At 34.9% G+C, this 24069-nt stretch overlaps 1 protein-coding gene across 1 annotated transcript in view; it reads left to right on the top strand.

Annotated features, from left to right (window-relative positions):
- Positions 1 to 24069, top strand: part of SGCZ (sarcoglycan zeta) — a 394721-nt gene that overhangs the window by 284826 nt on the left and 85826 nt on the right. Inside the window, exon 3 of the mRNA XM_064710453.1 lies at positions 9966 to 10067. Coding sequence (XP_064566523.1) covers positions 9966 to 10067 — 102 coding nt within the window. The remainder of the gene's footprint in view (positions 1 to 9965; positions 10068 to 24069) is intronic.

The following is a 24069-nucleotide window of genomic DNA, read 5'->3' as shown; positions in this document are numbered from 1 at the left end:
ATAACTTCTCAATGGCTTTTACCATGCTGAGCTATATGCAAAGAGATTAGGTAGGTCCTTTTTCCTTTGTGGTTTTAACACTCCCTAAAAAACTGAAGGTTAGTATTTTTACTCCCTTTGCGCTGCAGAGAAGGAACTGAAAGCTATCATTTAGGAGATGAGTGTTCTATTGAGCAGGCTGTTAGATAAAAGAGGAGCTATTTTTAAGCAACTTTGTGGCATTTCTTACACTTCCATTTTCTTTTCCCTGATAGCACAAGATGGATCTCTGCAGCAAGCTACTTTGCTCTTTGTCCCATTTATTTTATTGAGTGTATCAATGGAGCAAGGTTTTGTTTAGTGAAAGATATGTAGAAGTTCTTTTAAAAAACATGCAGTGTTGGTACTGTAATACTAAGTAACTGCCTAAACTTGGATAATATTAAGGCTGCAATGTTATATAGTCACACTTCTTGAATCATAAAATTGCTTGATATGACACTTTTTCTTCACATGAAAATAAACATTTTTCATTTTGACAGTAATACGTTCCTTAAACTGGACTGCTTTGAAAATTGTTTTCTTTAATGCTATTTAATGCTACAATGTGATCAAGGAAGCAATGTAATAGGTCCTACTTAATGATATCTGTTTTGTTATAAGAAAAGCACACTTTGCTGAATACAAGTGCCAGTCCAGGGAGTTACAGAAGGATGTGCTTGGCTGTGGGTACTTCAGGGCCTCCATGGTATGGCTCATGAGGTTAAGTTTTTATAAAGGATACAGAGTCATAGTATAGCAAAATATTTAGGAATGTGTGCATGCCTTAATATAAGAAAGTAGAAATTAAGACTCAAATTACTTTGGATGCTGAAATCTAAATCAGGGAATATTTTAAATCTAGGACTCAGATCTGCAGGTGAGAGTCCAAGCTTGTGGAACTTCTCTTAAAATGGATCTCAGTCTTTTGTGATGGAGCAGTGTGAATTTTAATATTTAAAAAGTCTTTTGGGAAAAAGAATGTTGGTATTAAGGATTTTGAAGGCAAATTCATTTTTTCCAATAAGTTTTTTATTACTTGTATGAACTGGGTGGTCATCTAAAAAAGAGCAACCATCAGAGCAATGTGGTTCTACTATGATAGCAATAGACTAGTCATCACATACTAAGGAGGTTAAAAAAAGTTGCCCCTTTCATAGACAGGGCACGTACTCTAACAAGTACATAAAAGAGAAGCTACTGTCTAGCCACTTTGTGGAATCCAATATCTAAATTCATTTGTTCTGATGACAACATCTGATCTGTAGCATATCATCAGTCAGAATCAGAATAATATTGCAGAAATACCAGACATGCTGAAATCAACAAGTGAGATAATTTTACTCTGCTTAGCCATGGTAAGTGTTCACAAGCTGTGCTTGTTCTTTTTTTTTTTATTCCACTTAGAGAGATATGGGTGATAAAGGCAGACTAGGAGCAATGTGAGCATTAAGATGCAAAATAACATACAAGGAAAATTATCTGTGATTATTTAGTCTAAGCAATAATGTATCTGAAGGGCAAACAAAAGTAATTGCATTATAGCACTGGAGTTTCAGGCTATGTATGAAGAAAATTCTTTTAAAGATAATAGAGGCAATATTGTAACTTGCCTAAAGATATAGAATCTGCCTTTAAGGGAAAGAACAAGAGAAAAGCAAACCCTTACATCTATAGCAGCCAAGGTAGAGCTCACTTTGCAACATTGTAAGAGAATAATTTTCTTTACAGAACCTCTCCACTACACCCACAGCTCAATTCAAGACCTGCTTTATCACTTTTCAATAGGTATAAATGCTGCCGGAATAATTACTAATGCTTGTTCAGCACTTTTTTTTTTCCTGCTTTCCCACTTAGAGATTAGTGTCACAAGGGCTAAAGTTTTGGTTGTGTCAGGGCAAAGTGCAAACATGGAAAGCTCAAAACACATAATTGCATTAGCACAAGCTATTTCATGCATTTGACTGACAACCCAAATAACATTTTTACTTCTCAAAACCTAGACAAAACTGCATTAGTTCAGTGTATTTCACTGGAATACACAATAAGGGTAAGTCCTAAAACTTATTTGTAGAAGCTCTTAGAAAAATGTCAGAACCTCTTCTCTATTTTAATTGTCATATGTGTACACAGCAAACCAGTGGGACTGTACATTTTTTTTTCTTATAGGTAAATATTTTTACAGGTTTATCAACAACGTTGACTGCTTCTGCATACAGCACATTTGTTTATTGTCCTCTTATATCAGTTTTTAATTTTTCTTTCTGAAGTCAGGCAATCCCTTGAAAAAATAAAAGAATATTGTATGATTAAATTTTCAGCATGACTAAATTATCTTCAAGATTCTTTGCTGAAATTAAAACCAGGACTCAAACACAGGGAAGTGGATTATATAAACTGCAATTTATGTGGACAAAATGAACACAACCACATTCAATACTGCTGGCTCCTGCACAGCTTGTTTTCCCCAGGACCCCAAGGTCCTTTTCCACAGAGCTGCTTTCCAGCAGGTCAATCCCAGCCTGGTGCATGGGGTCACTCCTCCCCAGCTGCAGGACCCTGCACTTGGCTTTGCTGGATTTCCTCCCTGCCCATCTCTCCAGCCTGGCCAGGCCCTTCTGAAGAGCTGCACAGCACTCTGGGGTATTGGCTGCTCCTCACAGCTTGGTGCCATCACCAAACTTGCTGAGGAGGCATCTGCCCCTTCATCCAAGTCATTGATGGATAAGTTAATCAACTCCCAATATTGAATAACGAGGGACACCACAAGTGTCAGGCCTCCAACCAGAACCTGTATCACTGATTGTGACTCTCTGGAGCAAACCAGTTCTCAATCCATCTCACTGTCCACTCATCCAGACCACACTTCTTGAGTATGCCTACAAGAATATTGTGAGAGACCAGTGTCAAAAGCCTTGCTGAAGTCAAGGCAGGCAATATGTACTGCTGTCCCCTCATCCCTCCAGGTAGTTTTTCTTTGTAGAAGACATCAAACAATGATTTACCCTTAGTGAATCCACGCTCCTGATCACCTTCTTGTCACCTACATGGATAGAGATGGTCTCCAGAATGAGACACTCCATCACCTCTCCAGGCATTGAAATCAGGCTGACTGACCATTAGTTCTTTAGGTCCTTCTTCTTGTTCTTTTTGAAGACTGGGGTGACATTTGCATTTTTTCAGTTCTTAGATACCTCTCCTGGCAGCCACAACCTTTCAAAGATGATTGTGAGCAGCCTCACAATGGTGATATTAAAGGACACATCTATGTTTGAATGAAAAATAAGATAACTCCCCTTATGATGGAATAAAATCAAAATTTTAAACATGAAATAGGGGCTTCATCTTATTATCATGATAGGTATATAATTTATATCAGTATAGATAGTTTATAATTGAAGAACCAGGTCATACTCCACACTTCATAACCATTCTAAAGTAGTATGTATTCAAGGAATTTTAATTCCAGTTAGTTTTAAGTAGTCTGATTTTTCTTTCTTTTTAATGCTTTTTCATCTTATTTTTTTCCTTAGTTTGTTTCTCTTTAAATATTGCTCCACTGTACTACAGTAATTTATTCCCTAGATTTACCCTGATATCTACACACTGTCAGCATTGAAGATGCTATCTATTATTGTCAGCAGATGGATAAAGGCAGGTGTTTCCATCAATCCAGATTTTTACCATTCCAGTGAATAGCTTGCCTTCATTTTAGCTTTATTTTTGGCTGCTGAAGTTGTTATCTTTCCTAGTAATCCAGGAAAATACTCTGGTTTTCTTGCTTATACCACTCCCCATTTTGTTTATGCAAGACTTTTGCTGCCTACAGTTTTTCCTTCAGTTGTACATCCATAATCACATCCAAGCACCATTTTTCTCCAACTGGAATTATTTTCCAGCTCTGTTTATTACATCCAGGTTTTTGCATGTGTGAATGCAATACAAATATTTTCCTTTGTCATCTTCCTTCCAATCTTTTGTGTGCATCTTCCATTTTATCAACAACCTAGCTGCTAATATAGTTCATCGTCCTAATCATACCCATTGCTGTCCCTTTACATTACCGACTTTTTTGTGCCATCCTGTCAAGTTCAGTATTCTTTTTCCATCTTCACTATAATTCACTACTGCTACATTGGTTCATTCACCTTTCTTCTGATATCATACCCATTTTTTTAATTTGGCATGGCATGTTTGTATGCTTAGCTGTTTCATCTGTGCTTTTTCATACCTGTGCAGCCACGTCATCCAAATTCCATTTCATGTATGGCTTGTGCTATGATGCCTACAAGGCAATAGACATTGAATGCTTGTTAATTTATAGGAGTTCTGATGTAGGCACTTTGTTTAAACCCTCTTTTTCTATTATTATAATGTCCCCCCTCCCTGTTTTGTGTAATGATTCCTTCTTCAGAATGTGAGCTTTTGGAGACAGAGTTTGGGCTTAAATATATACTCAGAAAGCAGGCAGGATATCACATCAGAACTTTTGAAAACCTTGAATATTATTGATAAGAATGAATTTCCTGACCCACCAACTACTTGTTTGTTCCTGCTGTAAAGTACTGAAACATGTATTTGGTGTATGTTGTTATTATTATGGAAGTCAGAAAAAATGCCATGCAAACTTGAAATATAAAATACTATTTAATAATGTTTTAGTCAATTCAGAATAACCAACACTTCAGTTCGCTTTTCATTTTAACTTTTCACTGTGCTACTGCATGTAAGTTCATGATCCTAAGGAAAAAGCCTGCATTTTAGTTAGCAGAGTTCTTTACTGCCTTTTCAGTGCCCACTTCATGAGATGCATGACAAATTACTGGAGGATCTATCAGAGTGCTGTTCTCACCCCATGAAATGAGTTTTCATTCCTGACCTGGAGCATCATGCCTTCCAACTTCTTTTCTCCAGACCAAGAAATTTTGAATTCTGTGGTTTTACACAGGAATTGCAGATATTTTATCCACTTTAATGTCTTTCTAATGTCTTTAATGTCTTATATAGCAATGTTATTGATGGATTTGCAAAATTTTCTAACATTGAAGGTCTGGGTTTGATCTCATGCAAGGAGGTGTTATTTCATCTGGGTGGATGAAATATAAGATATAGTTACTGATTTCCAAAATGTTATTTCTAATTAAAATATTCCACAGCTTGGCTTCAGAACTGCCCTTTTAGTAGCTTAGAGTTTTTCTAAGCCAGCTTATTGAATCCTGTCCTAGGTCTTCAGTTGTCATCTATGTCACAGAGGACTGGCTTTATTGTGTAGAGAGCTAAGCTTGTTCTTTCATACTTCTGGTTTATCAGCAATTTGTGTAGAACTCCTTATCCTCTTCCTTTTTCTTAGAATGTCTTAGTGCTTAAACAAATAAAAGTAAAAAAGAAAGAAAGAAAAACAGAGAGAGAACAATAAAAGAAAGAAAGCGCACCACCACATTATTTCATTAGATAGCAATATGTGTAGTTCAGGACTAGTTGTAGTAGTTTAGATTGTAGACTGTAGGCTACTGCAGACTGTAGTTTTAGCCAACTTCCTGACTTGTTGAGAAGTATTCATTGTTCTTGAGAAGTATTCATAGCATATACTTTATATTTGTAGCTATCATAAAACATGCTGCTGTAATGGTTTATTGGACAGAAATTATACAGGCTGTATAAGTAATGCAGACTTGTAGAATTCTCAGCACATTGTGAAGAAATAGCTTAATCTTGTAAAAGATCATCCTGCCTGTTTAAAGACAGTGTGAATTAATCTCTGGTTTTCTTATATACCATTTACAGGATCATCGAAGAACATAAATCTCTGCCTGTTTATAAGCAGGTCAAAGCTTGAAAAAGCTCTGAATGTCAGTATTGTTGTTTGCCTCCCAGAATATTTTTCTGGAGAGCTCTCTTATCTTCTGATTCAAATTTATACTCTCATTATCACAGATTTACAGTAAGTGTAGTTTAGGACTTCATTGACTTTAATGTAATGTTCAAAGTCAGTAAAACCCTTCCTTAGGTTGCTGCAGTTTTAAGACAAAGAACAGCATAAACTAAATGCATGGTTTTCATATTTTAATAGCTTCTTATTTGAATTTCTGGTTTTAATCACTGAAACGTGATGTACTCTAAGAATAACATAAAATATTGATAGTGATGTTTGATTTTTTTTTTACAATCTCTATAGGACATGTTTATGGATGTAAAGGGGTTATTTTTCTTTGTATGTGAGGGAAAAAAACAATGTAAGTGAGGCAGGGTCACAGTTTGTTTCATATTCTTAAATGAGAAACATGGAAAGTTGTACATGGTATAAGATGCACAATAATAATAAAGAGGACATAAAGTGATGCAAAGACAATCACTCAATATATAGCACTGTGTCTTCAAGCAGTGGCCACTTTGAAAGACAATCCTTGTTCTCTCCAGCCCCCTTCTTGCTCTACCACCAATTTTCTTGCTGAGCAGGATGTTACAGGTGTGGAATATGTCTTTGGCCACTTGGGGTCGATTGCCTTGCCTTCCCTCTCAACTCCTTGGCCATCCCCATTCTTCTTACTGGGAGCAAAGTGGGGGGAAAATGATAGAGGCTTGACACTCTGGAAGAACAGTTCAGCAATAACCAAAGCTCTGGTGTGTTATGAGCACTGTTTTAGCCAAAAATGCACACTATTATGCCAGCTGCCATGATGAAAGAAAACCTCCATCCCACTCAGTCCTAGTACCAAACCTGACAAATGTTTTAAGTACTGGCATAGTTCATTCAAGTTTATTTTTGCACTTGAATAAAATCAAATCACACCAAAAGGATAATCTGAGTTTTATTTGCCTGGAAAACCTAAACTTTATGGCATTTATTTGGGAAATAAGCAGAAGGACCTTCCTCTGATTAATTTTTTAATATTAATAACTTTTTTACCAAGTTGTGTTAGTTTTGAAGACCCTCGAATTTTTCTCTTTAACAGCATAGTTGTAACCCAATGAAACAAGAAAAGCCTCTTATTCCAATGTCTGTTTAAACTTGATGGAGGGGTTATTGATGAAAAAAACATACTAGGAAGTGTTATGGGGCTTGCAAGGGTTTCAGGGTGAAGAGAGACGAGAATGTTGACTTCATGTTCAGAAGGCTTGATTTATTATTTTATGATGTATATTACATTATAACTATACTAAAAGAAATAGAAGAGAAAGCTCTCAGAAGGCTAGCTAAGCTAAGAATAGAAAAGGAATGAATAACAAAGTTCTGTGTCTCGGCAGAAAGTGAGAACAGCTCTGCCGTGAGTGGTCAGTAAATCCAAACATCTACAGGAGACCAATCACGGATCCACCTGCTGCATTCCACAGCAGCAGATAACCATTGTTTACATTTGTTGCTGAGGCCACAACTTCTCAGAAGGGAGAAAAATCCTAAAGAAAGGATTTTTCACAAAAGATGACTGTGACAGGGAAGTAACTTTTTAGTGGGGTCATCTTCGTTAAGCATGTTGTAGTAGTACACGTCTGACTATATTCGGTATTTTACTATTCAGACTTATTTCACGTCAGTCATTACACACCTCAGGAATTATCTGGAAGATTATTGTGTTTATCAAGGAATTGAGGTTGCTGTCACCCTATTCCAGTTTGATAGCACCATTTGTGACTTAGACTCCAGAATGTAGTATTTGTCTTTTTGTCTTGAATCATGTAATTTTACTGAAGTTAGTGCTTCTGTCTGTGCAGAGCCTGTCTGCTTTCTATCTGTTGGATTCTGCTGAAGGACTAAAGAATGAGTACCTAGAAAAGTCACTTAGAAAAATGAAAGCCCTTATGGACACAGTAGGCTCTATCAATACTTTATTTCTGAGACCCTGACAGTTTAATCTTGCTGTGCGATTTAACTTCCTGGTTTTGAAAATAAGCAGAGAAAATATGATAAGTATCAAAATGTAGTGAATGAATTGATTTTGTGCTTTAGGTCTCTTTCAGTAACATAAGAACAGTACCACCATATAAAGTTACTGAAAGTATTTTGAAAATTAATTAATAGTTGTGAGGAATGATATTACTTCAGTAATAAACACTTATATGAACAGAAGTCTAGAAGAATACTGACAGTACAGTCTTCACAGCAGAGTTTTAACAGAGTGCAATAAATGAGGAGCAAAAACAATGATAACGTGAAAGCAAAATAGCGACTAGCTGCTGATTGAAGTTTGTGCCAATTCTATATGCAATAAGCTGAGATTCAGGAGGGTAAATATCACATATAAATATATAATTTTATCCTAAACATACTTGTAAGATAGAGCAGATGGAATGGAAGCTTCTTAGGTAACTTTAATTTCAACATTTCTAGTTTTCTGAAAACTTGAATTTCCATTTTTGTGTATTTTTTGTTTATTTTTTACTTCCTCCTTTTCCCTCCTTCCCTATTTTTCTTGTAAATATAGTTTATGTGTGTCAGTTAGAAACATACCACAGAAGCAGATAAAATTAAATATTGAATTTGCCTTTTCATTTAGAAAACATGTTTATATCCAAATCAATAAATCAAAAAAATACCTAATTCTTGTTGAGTGTTTATTCACTGACAAAAACGACAGCATGCTTGTTGTATTTTCCCAGGTTATCCTTCACTAGTAAAATTTTACATTCTATTACTATAGGATTGATCAAATAAAGACTTAATTTTTGTTAATGCAGATTGCACATTTCTCTATTTCTAATTTCTTTATTTCCCTCTAATTTTCTCTATTATTTTCCCTCTTTATTTTCTCTAATTTCTTTATTTCCCTTTCAAAAACAGGTATCACTGTTTCCTTTTGCACTTTTTGTTAGAAAGCCCACAAATACCTGAAATTTTCCATGTGAAAATATTTCTATAAACGTTACTTGACTTGAGATAAACACTTTAAAATATATCCTCACTTTCTGAAGAAGCATTATTTGACAATTCAGCTATGGCAGCCGAGGATTGTTACCCAGCTGCTTACCCAGTAGGCAGAGGTTTCTTGTCTCACACTTCAGCCAGCAGAGCAAAGGTGCAAGTTCTTATTGTTCCAGTAGACCAGAGTCAGCAATGGCTTTGAGAGATGTAATTAATGGTTAGATTAAATGTGCTTATTTTGCACTCCAGTGGATCAAGTTAAATTCCACTGACTCTACAGTGAAGAGTTACTCTTCTATCAGGAACATAGTAACAAGATTCTCAGGATAAAAAAATCTTGGCTTTCTATTGCTGTGCAAAATAATTTTGTCTCTTGAGTATAAAGCATGTTTCATTGTTTTTTTTCCTGTAAGAGTGCAGCTGAAGCCTTGTAATGCCACTTTTCTGTGCTTATATTTTATTGAACATTGAATTTTGTGGTTTACTTGTTTCATCCAGACCTTTACAATGGCGCCTTTCCTATTTCTATTCTGACAAAAAACCACAAACAATCAAAATTACCATTTTTGAAGTTGTTAATGAGCAATATGCTTTTAGTAGTGATGAGCACCCACTAAAATTTGTTTTCTCTCTCCCTACATGATATTTTTCTATGTATTTCACCGGGAAAAGCAAAAACACTGGATTCAAGCTATAAATTGCTTTAAATGTAAAAAATGTTACATATATATAGAGAAAATTAAATAGGTTTTTTTTATTGATCAATTATAAAATTACATTCAGCAATTGTAATATTTTCACCCTGTACAGGGAATAATGGTTGATCTACAGTTTTACCCTGGCACTAGGTTCATCCAAGAAATAAAGTATGCAGGTCACCATCAGGTTGCACAGTTAAATAATTCAGCCCTAGGTTAAGCTCTGGCTATAAATGTGCTCATCTACCTCCTGCCCAAGATCATGAGAAGAGCTGGGGACAGTGGGAGAGCACTCATTATTTTTAGGGGTTAAGCCAACTACCGTCTTCTTTTTAGGTTATTCTGGATAAGGTTATTTCCTAAAGTGAATATATATATATTATTGATTGTAGGATGGAATGGGAAATTTGAGAGTCACTAAAAAAGGAATACGACTTGAAGGAATATCTGAATTTCTACTTCCACTATATGTGAAAGAAATCCATTCCCGAAAGGTAGGTATTTTTCATCTTTATTTCTTAATTTGCAGCTAATATAAATTGATCTCTTCAGTCTCAAACTACAAAGTTTAATTCTTACACCTCCTAGATTGGCAATCAGTAGAGGTTTGCTTTGAGAATATATTAACAGTGAAAGCTTCCTTCATGTCTTTTTTTTTTTCTGAAACCTTGCTCACTTCTTAAAAGAAATGTTTTATCCCAAAGAAAGGAGATTCAAAGCATGTATATTTTATACTTCAAATGACCTCAGAAATGGGAATGGAACATTTGACTCTCAGTTGTTGTAAAGTCCAGGAAAGAAAGAGTGGTGATAAGTTCAAAATGCAATGAAATAAGGAATGGTTTTGTTCTTTTTATCACTAGCTATCATGACTTCTTTTTCTTTTTCATTATTTTTTAAATTTTTTGTTTGGGTTAATTTTAATCCTGCTATACTGTGTAATGTCTCTAGGATTTAATTTTTCAAAGCAAACCCTTTTAAATGCTGTTTAAATGAAATTATCATATATCAGGTTATTACAGAGAAAAAAAGAAAAGCAATAAATTTTGTACTGTGAAATTTAGTATAGGTCATTTTGACTCTTTTGGTTTTATTCAGTTATGCTGTTTATATTAACATTGTCAATGAATTTTTAAAAATATTGAAATGCTGAAGAAATAATCTTTTTTCCATGGGAATGATTACCTATGATCTGAGTAGAATGTTATCATGGCTTTCAGTCAATGATCTGATAAGAATTTTAGTGTGCATACTGCAACATTTGACAGTAGTCACAAGTATGTTGACCCTAAATTCCTTTGCGGAATATTTTTTCTGTTGAAACCTGTCTTCTATGTATATAAGAAAAGTCTTGAGTACATTCATAAATGACATGACAGTTTCCCATTTCTCTTAATTAGTTCACTCTTATGTGAATAAATCCTTGAGGTAATCTCTTCATCCCCTTGTTCTCTAGAGCTAAGGTCTTTCAATCCTTGACAGAGTAGCAGTATTGTCCTAGGTAATGAAAATTTTTATAATATTTAAGTAACCTTGCAGTGAACATACTTTTAATTCAAGGCTGCAGAACATTACTCATGATGTGTGCATTTTTATAATTTCTTTTCTGTAAGTGGACAGTATGTATCATTTTTCCATGTCCTGTTCCTCTACATGAGAGTAATGATTTGGAATATTTTCTTGCCCAGTGCTTCATACTGCAGAACATTGGTTCTTTTAAAGAGAAAATGGAAACTTTTGTTTCAAGTGATAGTAATGAGACTTGATTAGGGTCCTATTTTAGCTGCTAACAAATCTCAGAAAAAAAAAAAATTATGCATATTTAATGCATGGTTATTGTAAAGGAGGGGATGCAGAATCTACCAGATGCCTAACATAAGGTCCCAATAGTCCTGTAAGGCTCATGAAAAAACACCACTTGTCAGTAAATATTCTCAAGCTAGCAGAAAATAGAGTTGATCATTAACTTGAAAAAAATAATTCAAGTAAAATATTTTTGGAGTTCCTGGTCTACTTATCTGTATTAACTTTAAGGCACTTGTCACCTAGATAAAAAAAAGTGGTATTAACACAGACTTTATTCTATCTTGCAGAAATTTTGAAATAGATTAACTTTCCAGTCTTGTGCCAACTTGCTCATTAGTTGTGCTAAAGTTCAGTAACTTCTATATGCAAAAGGAATGTCATGAGGGAATGATGAAGGAAACCTCTGGAGCTGTATCCAGCTTAGCAGTAGAGTTTTGTTACGCCTCTGCAGAGTATTTCTACAGCTGTATGGCATCTGCATGTGACATGAGCTGTTTTGGTACTTACAAAAGTGGCCATAGTGCTGTTGAAATCTAAAAGTAAGCTTTCTGGGGTTTCCTGGGGTCTCATCACAGTCAGTAGTGACCTAGTCAATACTGGCAGCAGATTCTGAGCAACCATCCTGCTCACTCACCAGCTATTAGTGTTTACTTTGGGTAATACAGACAGGAATGCTTTTGTCTGCCTTTTCCATTTAAGTAATAATGATTTAAGTTTGATGTATGCAGGAGTTAAAATATTCTGTGGCATCAACAACTTGTTTCTAGAAGGAGAGTTAGTTCTTTAAGCCTACACTCATTCCCCTATAAAGGAACACATCCATTAAAGTGACATTGTTTGATGGACTCCCCGTTGACTTATTCAGTAATAACTTTGCAGGACTGGTATATTTCCTCAGCACTGCAGAACGTGGTTTGTGGAACGGCCTCTGAGGGAGCTCCATGGAGGCTCTCAGGACCTCTAGGAGGTCAGGCATTCACTGTTCTCCCACTGCAGCTCAGGGCAGCGTGAGGTACACCAGTGGTGTGCTGTGCTATGGCTCGGAGGCATTACTGGAGTTCTTGCACATTTGCTGGTGCTATCTTTTAGTAAGCTTGATCTGAAAGTGATAAAAATGTTCATTGAGAGGGCAGCATTCGCCTCTGATAGTGAATTCCTGCTGATAAGAGTGCCCAGCAGTCTGTTGAGTAGGTAGGCGGAGCTGAGCTCTGCGCTGCTGCAATCTAAGTGTGAGAATGGCTAGATTTGCTAGAGTAAAGCTCACATATGCTTACTGATGACCACTTGCCTGCTGCATACCTGGATGCCCAATTAAGATCATTTATACAGTGTTAAGTGCAGACCTTAAAATGCCTTTATCAAGAGAATGGTATTGAACTTTGTATATAGGTTGAAATACTGCCTTTTATCTTGTGATTGCTTCATTGAAACCCTAAATATTCAAAGCAAGTGCTAAAATACTTAGATTTAAGTCAGCTGGAAAACAAATGTATGTGAATTCTTAAAAACAAAAGAAAACTTCTAGTGGCAATTACTTCTGACAGTATAAAATTTTCTTTCCAAAGGTAGTAGTGAAAAAGCCAGGTCTTGACTAAAATGAATATTTTCTCTTGTGTAGAAGTTGTTTAATTGAGAAGGCTACTCAAAGTGTGCTGTTTCCCTGGCCTTGCTCCTCTTGCTTTGCCCTTTTTACCATACACAGTCAGTGGTGTCTGCAGAACTATGGGTTCCAACCCCTAATTCTGTGTTTATACAGAGGAGAAACCTCTATATTTTCATCAAATGGCATCCCTGCATTTCAGAATTTAAGATGATGCATCAGACTCTGAGCAGATAAGGGCTTATTTGATCTTGAATTGACATCTTTATATCCCCAAAACCAGGGCATGTGTAGTCTATGTATTGAATCTTACAGAGAATTAAATTTTGGCTATGAATGGTCTAACTGTATACTGTTGATCAAATTGCTCACCTGAAACCAGTAAGTTTAATCCAGACCATGTTATAATTCTTACGTTTATATCATTTGCATTGTTATTATGCAAACTTTATTCTTTATAGTGTATCTTTAATGAGATGTATGAAATCAGATTACGCATAATGCAACTTCCTGAATTATTTCAGTATTTCAGTTCTTCTGAATTAAATGTTTTTATTATCATGCTACTGCATCCATACTACTGCACTTCAGAATGGAAACAATAAAGGTACAGTCTTATTAGCTTGTCATATGGCAATAAAAGTTATATGGTGTTCAGGGTGTTTTCTTGAGAATGTATTCCTGGGTTTATTAATCTTTTCAATCTGCACATGCAGTTTTTAAGGGCTAAAAAAAATCTAGTTTTCTCTTTGTGAAATTATTTCCATTACATAATAGAAGTAACCCATTGTCCCTTAAAGTAGAGGGCATTACTTCGGGGTTTTTTCCACAATTAATAAGATTAAAAATATATTCTCTTAAATTAGTGTGTGTTTTCCAGAGATATCCTTAGAGAGCACAGAATTTCCAATTCTTTGGGAAAATTTCAAGAAAACAAGAAATAGTGAATATATATGAACTTACTGAACATGAGAAACTCTGAAAACTTTGTGTTTATCTTGGGTTTTAAAATATGTGATTCTATATTAATCAAGAAATTGTAGGTGGGGTTCAAAGCAGGATTTCTTTCAGGTATTTTTTCCTCCAGATTTTTACTCAAGCGACTGAATATCCTTGCAAGTATTTAGAGAGCTTTATTTTACATTGTTTTATTTCCAAACCTGGATCTTTATTTCCAAACCTGGATCAATCTTGACAAAAGCTAATCTAAAATATATTTCTTTCATCACTGTTTCTCTGAATGTATATAATCATCAAAATAGAATTAGTTTTTGCTAATTTCAGCCAAATCATTGCATATATTTAGGTTTATGTTTGGGCTTTAGGTGCCTTTGTGATAACCTTAAATTCTTTTTCTGAGACAATGTCTTTGTTGAGCTTCTCTCTCTGATCGATTTATAAGGATACAGCATTGGAGATCACATCAAAAACCCTTATAAATTTGAGGAAGAACATACACTCTTCTTGTGCATTGAGACAGGCTTCTCTTTTTGCAAGACCACAAGTTGGTGCTCCTTGCCTTTACTAATCCCATGCTTATTTTGTCCCAACTGACTTTTTTTCATATCTACATTGTAATAATTTTTAGGGGCCTCTCCCACATAATCTTGTAGGAGCTGATGTGAGACTGACTGGGCTGGAGTTTCTAAAGTCTTCCTTCCTTGCAAGATGCTCATACTCTCTTGTAAGGGCCTGGCAGGATTGGGGTTTTGTTGATTTCGGGGTTGGGTAGGAGGAGCATATTCCCCCACATTCCACTCAGAAATGTTCTCCCAAAATTTCAAGGCCAGATTTGCTCTATCAACTCTCTTTTCTGCTCTTTGAGATACCCTTCTGCCACGCAGTCAAAACTAGTTCAAGAATCATGCAGTCCTTCCCCTACTGAGGTATATAAGTATCAGAGAAACTGTTTAGGAGATGTCATTGCACATTTTTTTGTAATATCAAAAAAATCAAAAATGTACCGAAAGAATCTGCCACTGTTATTGAAGATTCTTTAGTTGATGTTCTTTAGTTGATTCTTTAGTTCTTTAGGATGAAATGCAATACTTATTTCTGTAGCTACATGTCACAATCCACTCATAAAACTTGAAATGCTTCCCAGTTAATTTTTCTGATACCTGCTCTTCAGGCCTTGCCCTTTGGGATCACACACCTGTCACTAAAGATAAAGTCACTATTATGGCATTGTCCTGGTTTTGAGAACTAGGACAGTCATAAAGGACTCCTTAAGTTATTTTGGCTCTCAACACCATGTCATTCCAATAGTGTCACTTTTATTGATATGAAAGAGATATAAGGTTTTCTTCATCACAAGCTTTGCCAAAGGACGAGTCACTCCTATATTTGTTGATGGTCTCTGGAGGGACTACCACTCTGAAATTGAGTTGGCTGTGCTTGGTCTTTGCTGACAGCTGATAAGAACTTCCATGATTCATGATTTTGTTCTTGATTTGCTATACTTCAATAGAATCTGGGGATCATTCAGTTGAGCAACTTTATCTTTTGAATTTCACTTTTTCATGTCAGCCTCTACTCCTATTATTATTGGTGAGACTGGTTGCTCAGTCAAGGAGGATTTCTACTTTTTACACCAAAATCTGAGTTAATATTACCCAAGCCTTTTTCTTTGGTTGATTATGGTTCATGAATCAAGTAATGAGAGGCCTATATCCACTCAAATTTATACCAGCCTAAGGAACTGAATTTTATTTGGGAGCCTGTCTTCAGATGGATGTGGGAAAGTTATTGAAGTTGGAACTGTTTTTCTAGGGGTTGGGTTTTGTTGTTTTAAGCCTCAATTACATTTTCAGTTTTCCAAGTACTTCCTTCATATAAAAATCTGTGTACTGCTGGGAAAAATTTCAAGGAAACTATGGGACATCTCAGTGTGATGTTCATAATGTTTTGTATCTAATTCTCAAGTAAAGTGTAGTTAGATTGAGCTGTTTTAACTTTATGGGCATCTTACACTGATGAATGACCTTTTATTTCCTGAACAACTTTGAAATAGTTTAGTTGCAGTTTACACAAGCTAAGCAATTAAAGAAATACTACACGTTTAAAAAAATATTAATATTTCCATAGAAAATCTGTTCCAACACAATAAAGTAAAAGCAGATTACTTGCAAGTGACTTGAAAAGAGGAAGGATCTCTGTCTTCATCTTTTTGTGTACAAATTTGCTTATATTTGTTTTTGGAGAAAATTTATCCTTTGCATGACATTTTATAATCTTGAGGAACACCTTAGTTTTGCTCCTCTGGATAAACCTTAGGATTATGGATGCACAGGTAAAACCAAGAGGCAAAAATGTGAGTCATTGTGGCAGAAAAATATCCACAGAAGACATTAAGCGCAAATGAAATACATTAACATAGTTTTATCTCCCAAAAATACTGTTAGTTTTTTAGCCCTGACTTGAGGGTTGCTGAGATGGTTTTAAATGTATTTCTCCCAAGTGTAATATCCTCGCTTTTAGGCCTTTGGTAGACAAAAGATATATGTTCACAAAAAACATTGTGAATGGGAGTGTCTTAAGTTAGAAGGAGATACTTCACATCCACTCAGTGTATTAAAAGTTACGAATATTAACGTAATAAAATTATAAGTCTAATGATGTTGGCAGTTGTCAGAATGGATTTCTGAATCACAGGAAATCATGCCTGCCCAAGCTGTCCTCTACAACAGTGTCATGCTTGGTGGATGAGGACAATTGTTATTTTTAATCTTGCCTTTAGTCTGCCATCACATATTCTTGGTTGATGACGTGAAGTCTAAAAGAACAGTGGGGTGGCCTGAGAACTGGCTAAACTGCTGGGTTCCAAGGGCTGTGACCACTGGAGGCCGGTGGTGTAGGCATGGGGTCAGTACTGGGGACAGTGTTCTTTAATATCTTCATTAATGACCTGGACAATCACAGTGCAATCTTGGCAAGATTGCATATGAGATATAACTCAGAGGACCAGTGTAGAAACAAGTAATTTTTAGAAGCAAAAGAGAACAAGAAAAATAATGAAAGCATTGGAGTTTTAACTGTTCAAAATTTTAATTATTCCCAACTCATTAGTAATAACACTTTTTTTTTTCCTGTTTCACATCAGATGAATTTTAAAAGTACTGAGGGTAATGATCAAATCACAACTTCAAAGATAACACTTTCAAAATGAATATAAGACAGATTCTCAGGGTATTTATTCTGAAACAGGTGTTGTGTCCTGAAGTTTGAATTTTTAAATTCCAGAAATACAGGTTAAATTATAAAATTAATTTTATCCATTATATAGAGGGGTTTTTTTTTAATCTTGAAATAAAACAGAATTGTAACAATCCTCTTTTATTTTGTCTGTTTTGCTTTCAGAATACTTTTATCTTGCATGGTACTTCTCACTTTAAAAACATTTGTAGTGAAATCATATAAAATAGTCAAGTTATTAATCATCTACAAAAATAAATATCAGTAGAATTCCCCAAATTCCCCAAACCTAAAGACTACTTGTTACAGATCAGAGGTGAGAAGTTCTGAAGCAATTTTAGTTTTGATGACATCTGTGACAAAGCCATAGAAGCTTACTCCCAGAGTTTCATGAGGCAGTTTAGAAAACATAATTCTCCTATCTATTTATATAATTTGTCAGATCTATTATGTGTTAGTACCAGGATTGTTGGGTGGAGGTTTTGTTTGTTTTTTTTTTTTTTTTCTATTAGTATCCTCCATATTTCTATACTCTATGAGGAAGAATAGAAGTCCCTTAGCAAAGAAAGAAAATTGCCTTCTAACTGTTAAAAAATACTCTACATTTTGGGACACCGCACACAATATTGTGTCTGACATCACAACAGAGAAAATTAATGAATATTTCAAAGTTTGTGATGAAAAAAAAAAATAATTAATCTCATCTCAACTAGCTGGAGAGAAATTCAAAATATAAGTTATGGAATAATTATCATGACAGTGTCTTATTAGAACACCATTGCTCTCTTAAAGGGAAAAATCTGCTTGCTCCTCCAATGCTTCTGACAGCCACTACAAGCAAATATAATGATTTAATTTGAAATATTGTCCCTCTCCTATTTAAAATTAGCTTCACATTTTCTCCTTTCAGAAAGAACTAAGTTGAATTTTACTGCTTCATAATAAGCAACATTTTTCGTATGAAGACATATATATTGACCTGCTTGATCAGTCTTAAGAGCTGGACTTTTTATCCCAGATAGCAAGCAGGCTTTTTGGTTTTGTCATAATAAATGTGTCATGTTATAACCTCTAGTTTCAGAAACAACTTGTATCCAACAATGAAATTTTCTGCTGTGAAACTGCCTTTACAGAGTGATTTTTGTTTTTTTTTTTTTTACCATTCCCTGAAGGAGTTCCCTGTCCATCTGGTGTTGTGACATAAACTTCCATATCTTTTATGTAGTTCTGAAATCCTTCCCTCAGTGACTAAAACTTCATGGGTTTTTGTACTGTCAGATCAATTTCTCAGGAGGCTGCTGAACTTGCATCAGTTTTAGGAAGCAATATGACCACAGCATTACCTGTACTGGGGGAAGAATTAAGTTAAAATAAGGTAAAGAAGGTAAAGAGAGGCAAGAAGTGCTACAAGCACTTATTTTAAAGAAATATTACAATTTATGAAAACATTTTAGAATAAAACATATCATTTATCATTTTTCTCTTTTCCTTTTTAGGCAGTGTAAGAAATATGTGTTACTTTTATTTTTGCTTATAGATATTCAATATATGGTTAATTCAATTTGTCCTTAAAAACAGGCACGTAGAACAATCATTCTCCTTCTTAGATGCAAAATAAGTACCACATTTCATCATCTTATGGATTGCATTCTTGAATCTTTGCTAACACTGTTACTGCCAAGCAGCTGGAAATTTATTATTTGAGGAAATGAAATGGAAGCATTGATTATACCATAACAAGGAGAGTGTTTTGACACTGGCCTCCATCCAAGAGTGATAAGTAATGCTAACATTAGTTGAAAGCCTTGTTGACTTGAAGAGCGTCCTCAGGAAATAATTCCACAAAACCAAACAATTTATATTCTTTTCATTACCAAGTGTATGATGAGTCACTTCCTTTAATCTCAAGCTATTATGGTGAGTTAAAATTTCAAATAAAAAAATTACCTAACTTCTAATCTTTAACAAGCTATACGAAGTTAAGTTTTAAAACTCAGTTTTAATTACTGTGCTAATTCACTGAAATTGATATTTTTTAAAAGTCTCAGAATTAAATTTCAAAAAATATTAAAGGTAGTATCTAAGTGTGTAGGATTTTCAAGGCTAAATCTCCAAACTATGGAAAGACCTCACATTAAAGAAGGAAAGCCTTAAACCAGCAAGCCAGTTCATTGCTGTGTGGTGTATTATTTCTTTCTCATAGACACAAAGTAAGAGAAAGATTTATTTTATTTTTTTTTTGTTAGAAATTCAGTAGGAAATGAACACTAGCAAGAACTTCAAACTATAGATGGTGAAATTCATGGGTGAGATTAGGACAAAGAAAACTCATAAGTAGAAATCTTGTAATGGAAGCAGCAGAACAAGTTAGCATCCTGTACTGGAATTGGTAATTATGGCTTCAGCATTATGATTGTACAATAACAGCTGGGGATTTACTTTAAAGTTGGCTCTTGGGCTTCAGCCAGAGGCTCATTTGTAGCTTTTGCTGAATTTAAATCAGTTGTTCTGCAAAGGAAGTTCCTGTAGTTCACAAAATTTGTTAATTTAGAGTGGCAATCTGTCATGCATAATTCTACAACAGCTACATACTCTTACTGAACTCTTTGCAAGTGTTAAGTGGAAATTGCAGTGGCTGGCTAAAGGTTGACTCTGAATTTTCTTTTGGTCTGAAGATGAAATTATTTTTAAAAATAAAAAGTTAAACATAAATGTGATTAGTAAAAGTGAAATCTGTGTGATACTAAACTTGGCACTCCAGTGGTGATTTACATGAAAGAAGTTTCCTAATAGAATGGAAAATTGAAGTAAGAATATAGAATGGCTAGATTTTTTTTTCCCCTCTTGCTAGATCAGCATATAAATTGCAAGGTTTGGACAAAGGTTACTTTTGCCTCTCAGTTTCTCCACTGGCACCCACCAGATTGGAATCTTCCTATAAATCTTTGGTCTCTCTTTCTGAGTGTCGTACAAAAGCCCAGAAGGAAAGTGCTCCATACTTGTGTTGATTTTTTGATAAAGTGCAGATATTTTAGAATGTTAATTAACTCTCCTGACAAGCTGAGCCAAAACACTGCTGCAGAAAATGCAAAAAGCAGCTTGGCTTTTTGCAGGAGAAACTACTTTACATTCTACAAGCAGAAAATTAATTTTAAAAATATTATAGTAAAAAATATTACTATGACTATTTAGATCAGAGATACTACTCAATGCTATTTTAAGATGTTGGTGCTGCTTCTCTTATAAAATATTCTCTACTTGGATGCAGGGTTTTTTTGAAACAGTGTGGATCATGTTGAATAATATACTATTTTGGAGTAGCTTCACTGGTTGCTCAGCATGAATAAGGACAACAAAATTTGTTATTCTGAAAGTGAGAAAAATTATACATTATCATAATAATTGATGGGACTCTTCTACTGCTCAGATGAGGTGTTAGGATTACCTGAAAGCAGTCAATGGAAGAATGCAGTGATCTCTCTCTATCTTTTATGGATAATGGTGATTGAGTACTTGGCCAGAGAAGTTGTAGGTGCCCCTGGAAGTGTTCAGGGCCAGGCTGGATGGGGCTTCGAGCAACCTGGTCTAGGGGAAGGTGTTCCAGCCCATGGGAGTTGGAAAACAGATGATCTTTAAGGTTCTTTCTGACAGAAACCATTTGATGATTCTTTGATTTTTATTTCCTAAATTTTTTTCTCCTATTAGATGAGAAACAGTGTCTTGAGATGGTTCCAAAGTTGTCACACAAAAAACACAGAAATTATTAGCTGAAACATTGTTTGTAGTGTATGCAAGAAGTCAGGGTTATATTCTCCCACCTGAAGACCACATTTTTTCTTAACTCCATATTTTGTCTTTGCATTTTAAAGCATATATCAATTTCTCCTTGGAGTCAAAAGAGCATTAAAAAATGTTTTTAACTAAAAATAGTGTTAGGATTGAAAATGGTATTAGGATTTCTGTATTTAGGGCTATTCTGTATCTTTCTGAGGTTTGCAGGTTTTTATTGGTCTGAGTTTTTATCTGTGGATTTCAGCAATTAGATTTAATTGCCAATCAAAATATTGGAAGAGGCATCGGATGATCATGGCACAGATGCTTTATGTGTGATTCCAGTAGTATAAATCAGTATTTGTGAGGCACTCTATAAAGAAATATGTTGCATGTGTGTATTTTTGTAAGAATAACAGGCATAAATCTCATTTTGACCTTGAGTTTGGCATTCAGAAGATAGTGTCTATGTATATCCCTATTATTTAATCTCTCCACCCAGTTCCCAGTTCAGGAACTATGTAATTAACACAGTCTTAGTGCAATGAGAAACAGGTGGGCACTAATTACCCCTTTATCCATCAGGTATCTCAGTTCCTACGTAGGAACCACTTAAGCAGACACACAGACTACAGATATCTGGTGTTCACTGCAGTTGAGCTGGGATTACAGGGTGTGCTGCATAGTGTAAAAGGAGTTACAGACACAACCAGCATAATACAACCTTCCTGCTTAATTCCCTTCCATTGAATAAACCCAGATCAGTCTTGGAACACAAGCAAGTAGAGTAAATAAACATAATTTAAACCATAACTGTGGATACTAGAATCTAATACGTGTCTCAGGCTGAAATGACATCCCAGCCCTGGCAAAAGAGTTCAGTAATGAAACATTAACACAGTAATGAAATCCTTTATGAGGTACGTAGAGACACTTGCTGCACACCATCTGAGATTTTCCATGTGAATTTCGGTGTGAATTGATGAGACACATTTAATTGCACGTTTGGGTCAATTTCCACTTCATGTACAAAATTTTGTTGTTGAATTACTTATCCCTTAAAACAAACTACTCTTGGATCAAATAATTAAAAATATTAAGACTAGGAGTGTTTCCCTGTAGAAAAGCCCATAAACATTTTGATGGTTATTTCGATGTTATGCAGATTTTTATTGTTTTTTAGTAATTTAATAATGATTTAAAAATTTAAACTCCCCCTAATATTTTAATTACTCATTTAGGTTTTATTTAACAGACCAGTTTAACATTTGTTCTTGAAGACAAATTGCAGGTGAAGGACTTACTTTCCAATTGCTGGGCATAGTCACTCAGAATTTCATCTTGTAATCCTTTTCAAATGAGAGTCTAGCTCTTTAAGACAGAATATTCTCTGATCCATAAAATAATATTTAGCATTTTAGTTTTCATCAAAAGGGCACTTCTGTAATGCCTGTCCTAATCCTTTCCAAATACTGTGCTTTGGTATGTGTGCTGCTTTGTCTTGCAGCATGCAAACTGGATTTCTTTCTGCTATTTCCTAATGCTATGTCCTCAGCACTGCAAGTTTCATTGTAAAAGTCTGTTGTAATTAGATCACGCTGCTGTATGTATAACCACTTTCTCACTTCTGCTAATCAACCTTTTCCCTTTCTTTTGCTTCCCTTCCTTAATGATGCCAAGGGCCCTGCTCTTTTGTCAGCCTTCCTGGGGGTTTAAGCAGAAGGTTTAATTAATGTCTTCAGCTGTGATCTGGAAAATGCACTCTCTCACAGACAATTTGGATAGACCCCTACGATTCAAATAAAGTAAAACTGAGAAATCTCTAAAGGCTGAAAGTTCCAAGTCAGAAATGTAACTGAGAAATCATTATCCTGAGAATGAGCAAAACTCCTTTGTTTTTAATTTTTGACCTTTAGAAGTTCATTAGCTTCTTAAATATCTTAATTATATTAGACCTTGAATATCTAGTCTTCTTGCTTGTGAACCAATTGGGCTTTCCCATACAAATAAGAAACTATTTTAACTAAGTTTTAGTCAGTAGGGAATCTTTATAGAATTAGAATCCACATTTCCCCATGCATCTGCATAAGGGTTTTCAGAAATTTCACAAGTACCTTGGTATTTCATCTTTTCCTTGCTAAAATATTTTTTTTTTAATTCAGTCACTTTTTAATCTTCAAGTATCTACTGTACATATAGCAAATGTATTTAAAAATTTATTTTACAAATTGCTGTAATGTCTTAGGATCACAGTGTCTTGAGAATTTGTTATATGTACCTACTTACATGTTTATTAGGTCTCCAGCTTTATTCAGTCTTCTTTCTGTATTATGGAATAATCTTTGGTGATTCAATGTTTTACTTCTTTACTTTTTTAAACTTTTTTTTTTTTTTTTTACAAAAATAAATGCAATTCTAAACTGGTTGCGATGTTGTCAAAATAAAAAATATGTTATTAAAAAAAATCATTTTTGCAGAAAGCTGGAAAACTGAACAGCTATCTGCCTCACTTTTTATACGTTTTGGTTTTCTAAAAGAAAGAAGGATAAATTTGGCAGTACTCTCTAACAGTGAGTAAATTAACCTTTTTTAAACTGAGATAAGTCTTTAAAGATAAAAGATATCTACAAATAATGTCTTGCCATCCAGTGCCTTCATGCTTCATACTGTTTTTGAGAACAGAAGGCACTATTTCCAGGCAACACATGAATGCTTAGAATTTAGTTTTATGACCTTTATGCCATTCATCTTTTGTATGATGATGGAGTACAAAGCTTGAGAAGCAGAGCCAGGATCAGAATTTATTTCTGAAGGTCCATATCTCTCTCCAGCATTTCAGACAACATGGTTTCTGCACCTCAATTTCTTGTCTGCAAAACAGGGCTAACAGCACATCCCTACCTCACAGAAGGTCATTAACTACATAATTTAAATGATGATGTGTGCTGTTAGACAACATAAGCAAATAAGGATCAGGCAATGTACTTTAATAAAAAGTACAGAAGTATTACTGATTCTTATTTATGTGGAGTATTCTATATCAAGAATACTGACATCATCCATTAGTATTCAGTGCCCTCTGTTATTATTACAAATATTACTTTGTTTTGAAGATCAGGCTTGTA

This window comes from Zonotrichia leucophrys, chromosome 4 (assembly GCF_028769735.1).
Source record: "Zonotrichia leucophrys gambelii isolate GWCS_2022_RI chromosome 4, RI_Zleu_2.0, whole genome shotgun sequence".
Lineage (NCBI taxonomy): Eukaryota > Metazoa > Chordata > Aves > Passeriformes > Passerellidae > Zonotrichia > Zonotrichia leucophrys.
Note: the sequence above shows the minus strand (reverse complement) of the source record. Positions and strands in the feature narration are given on the sequence as shown.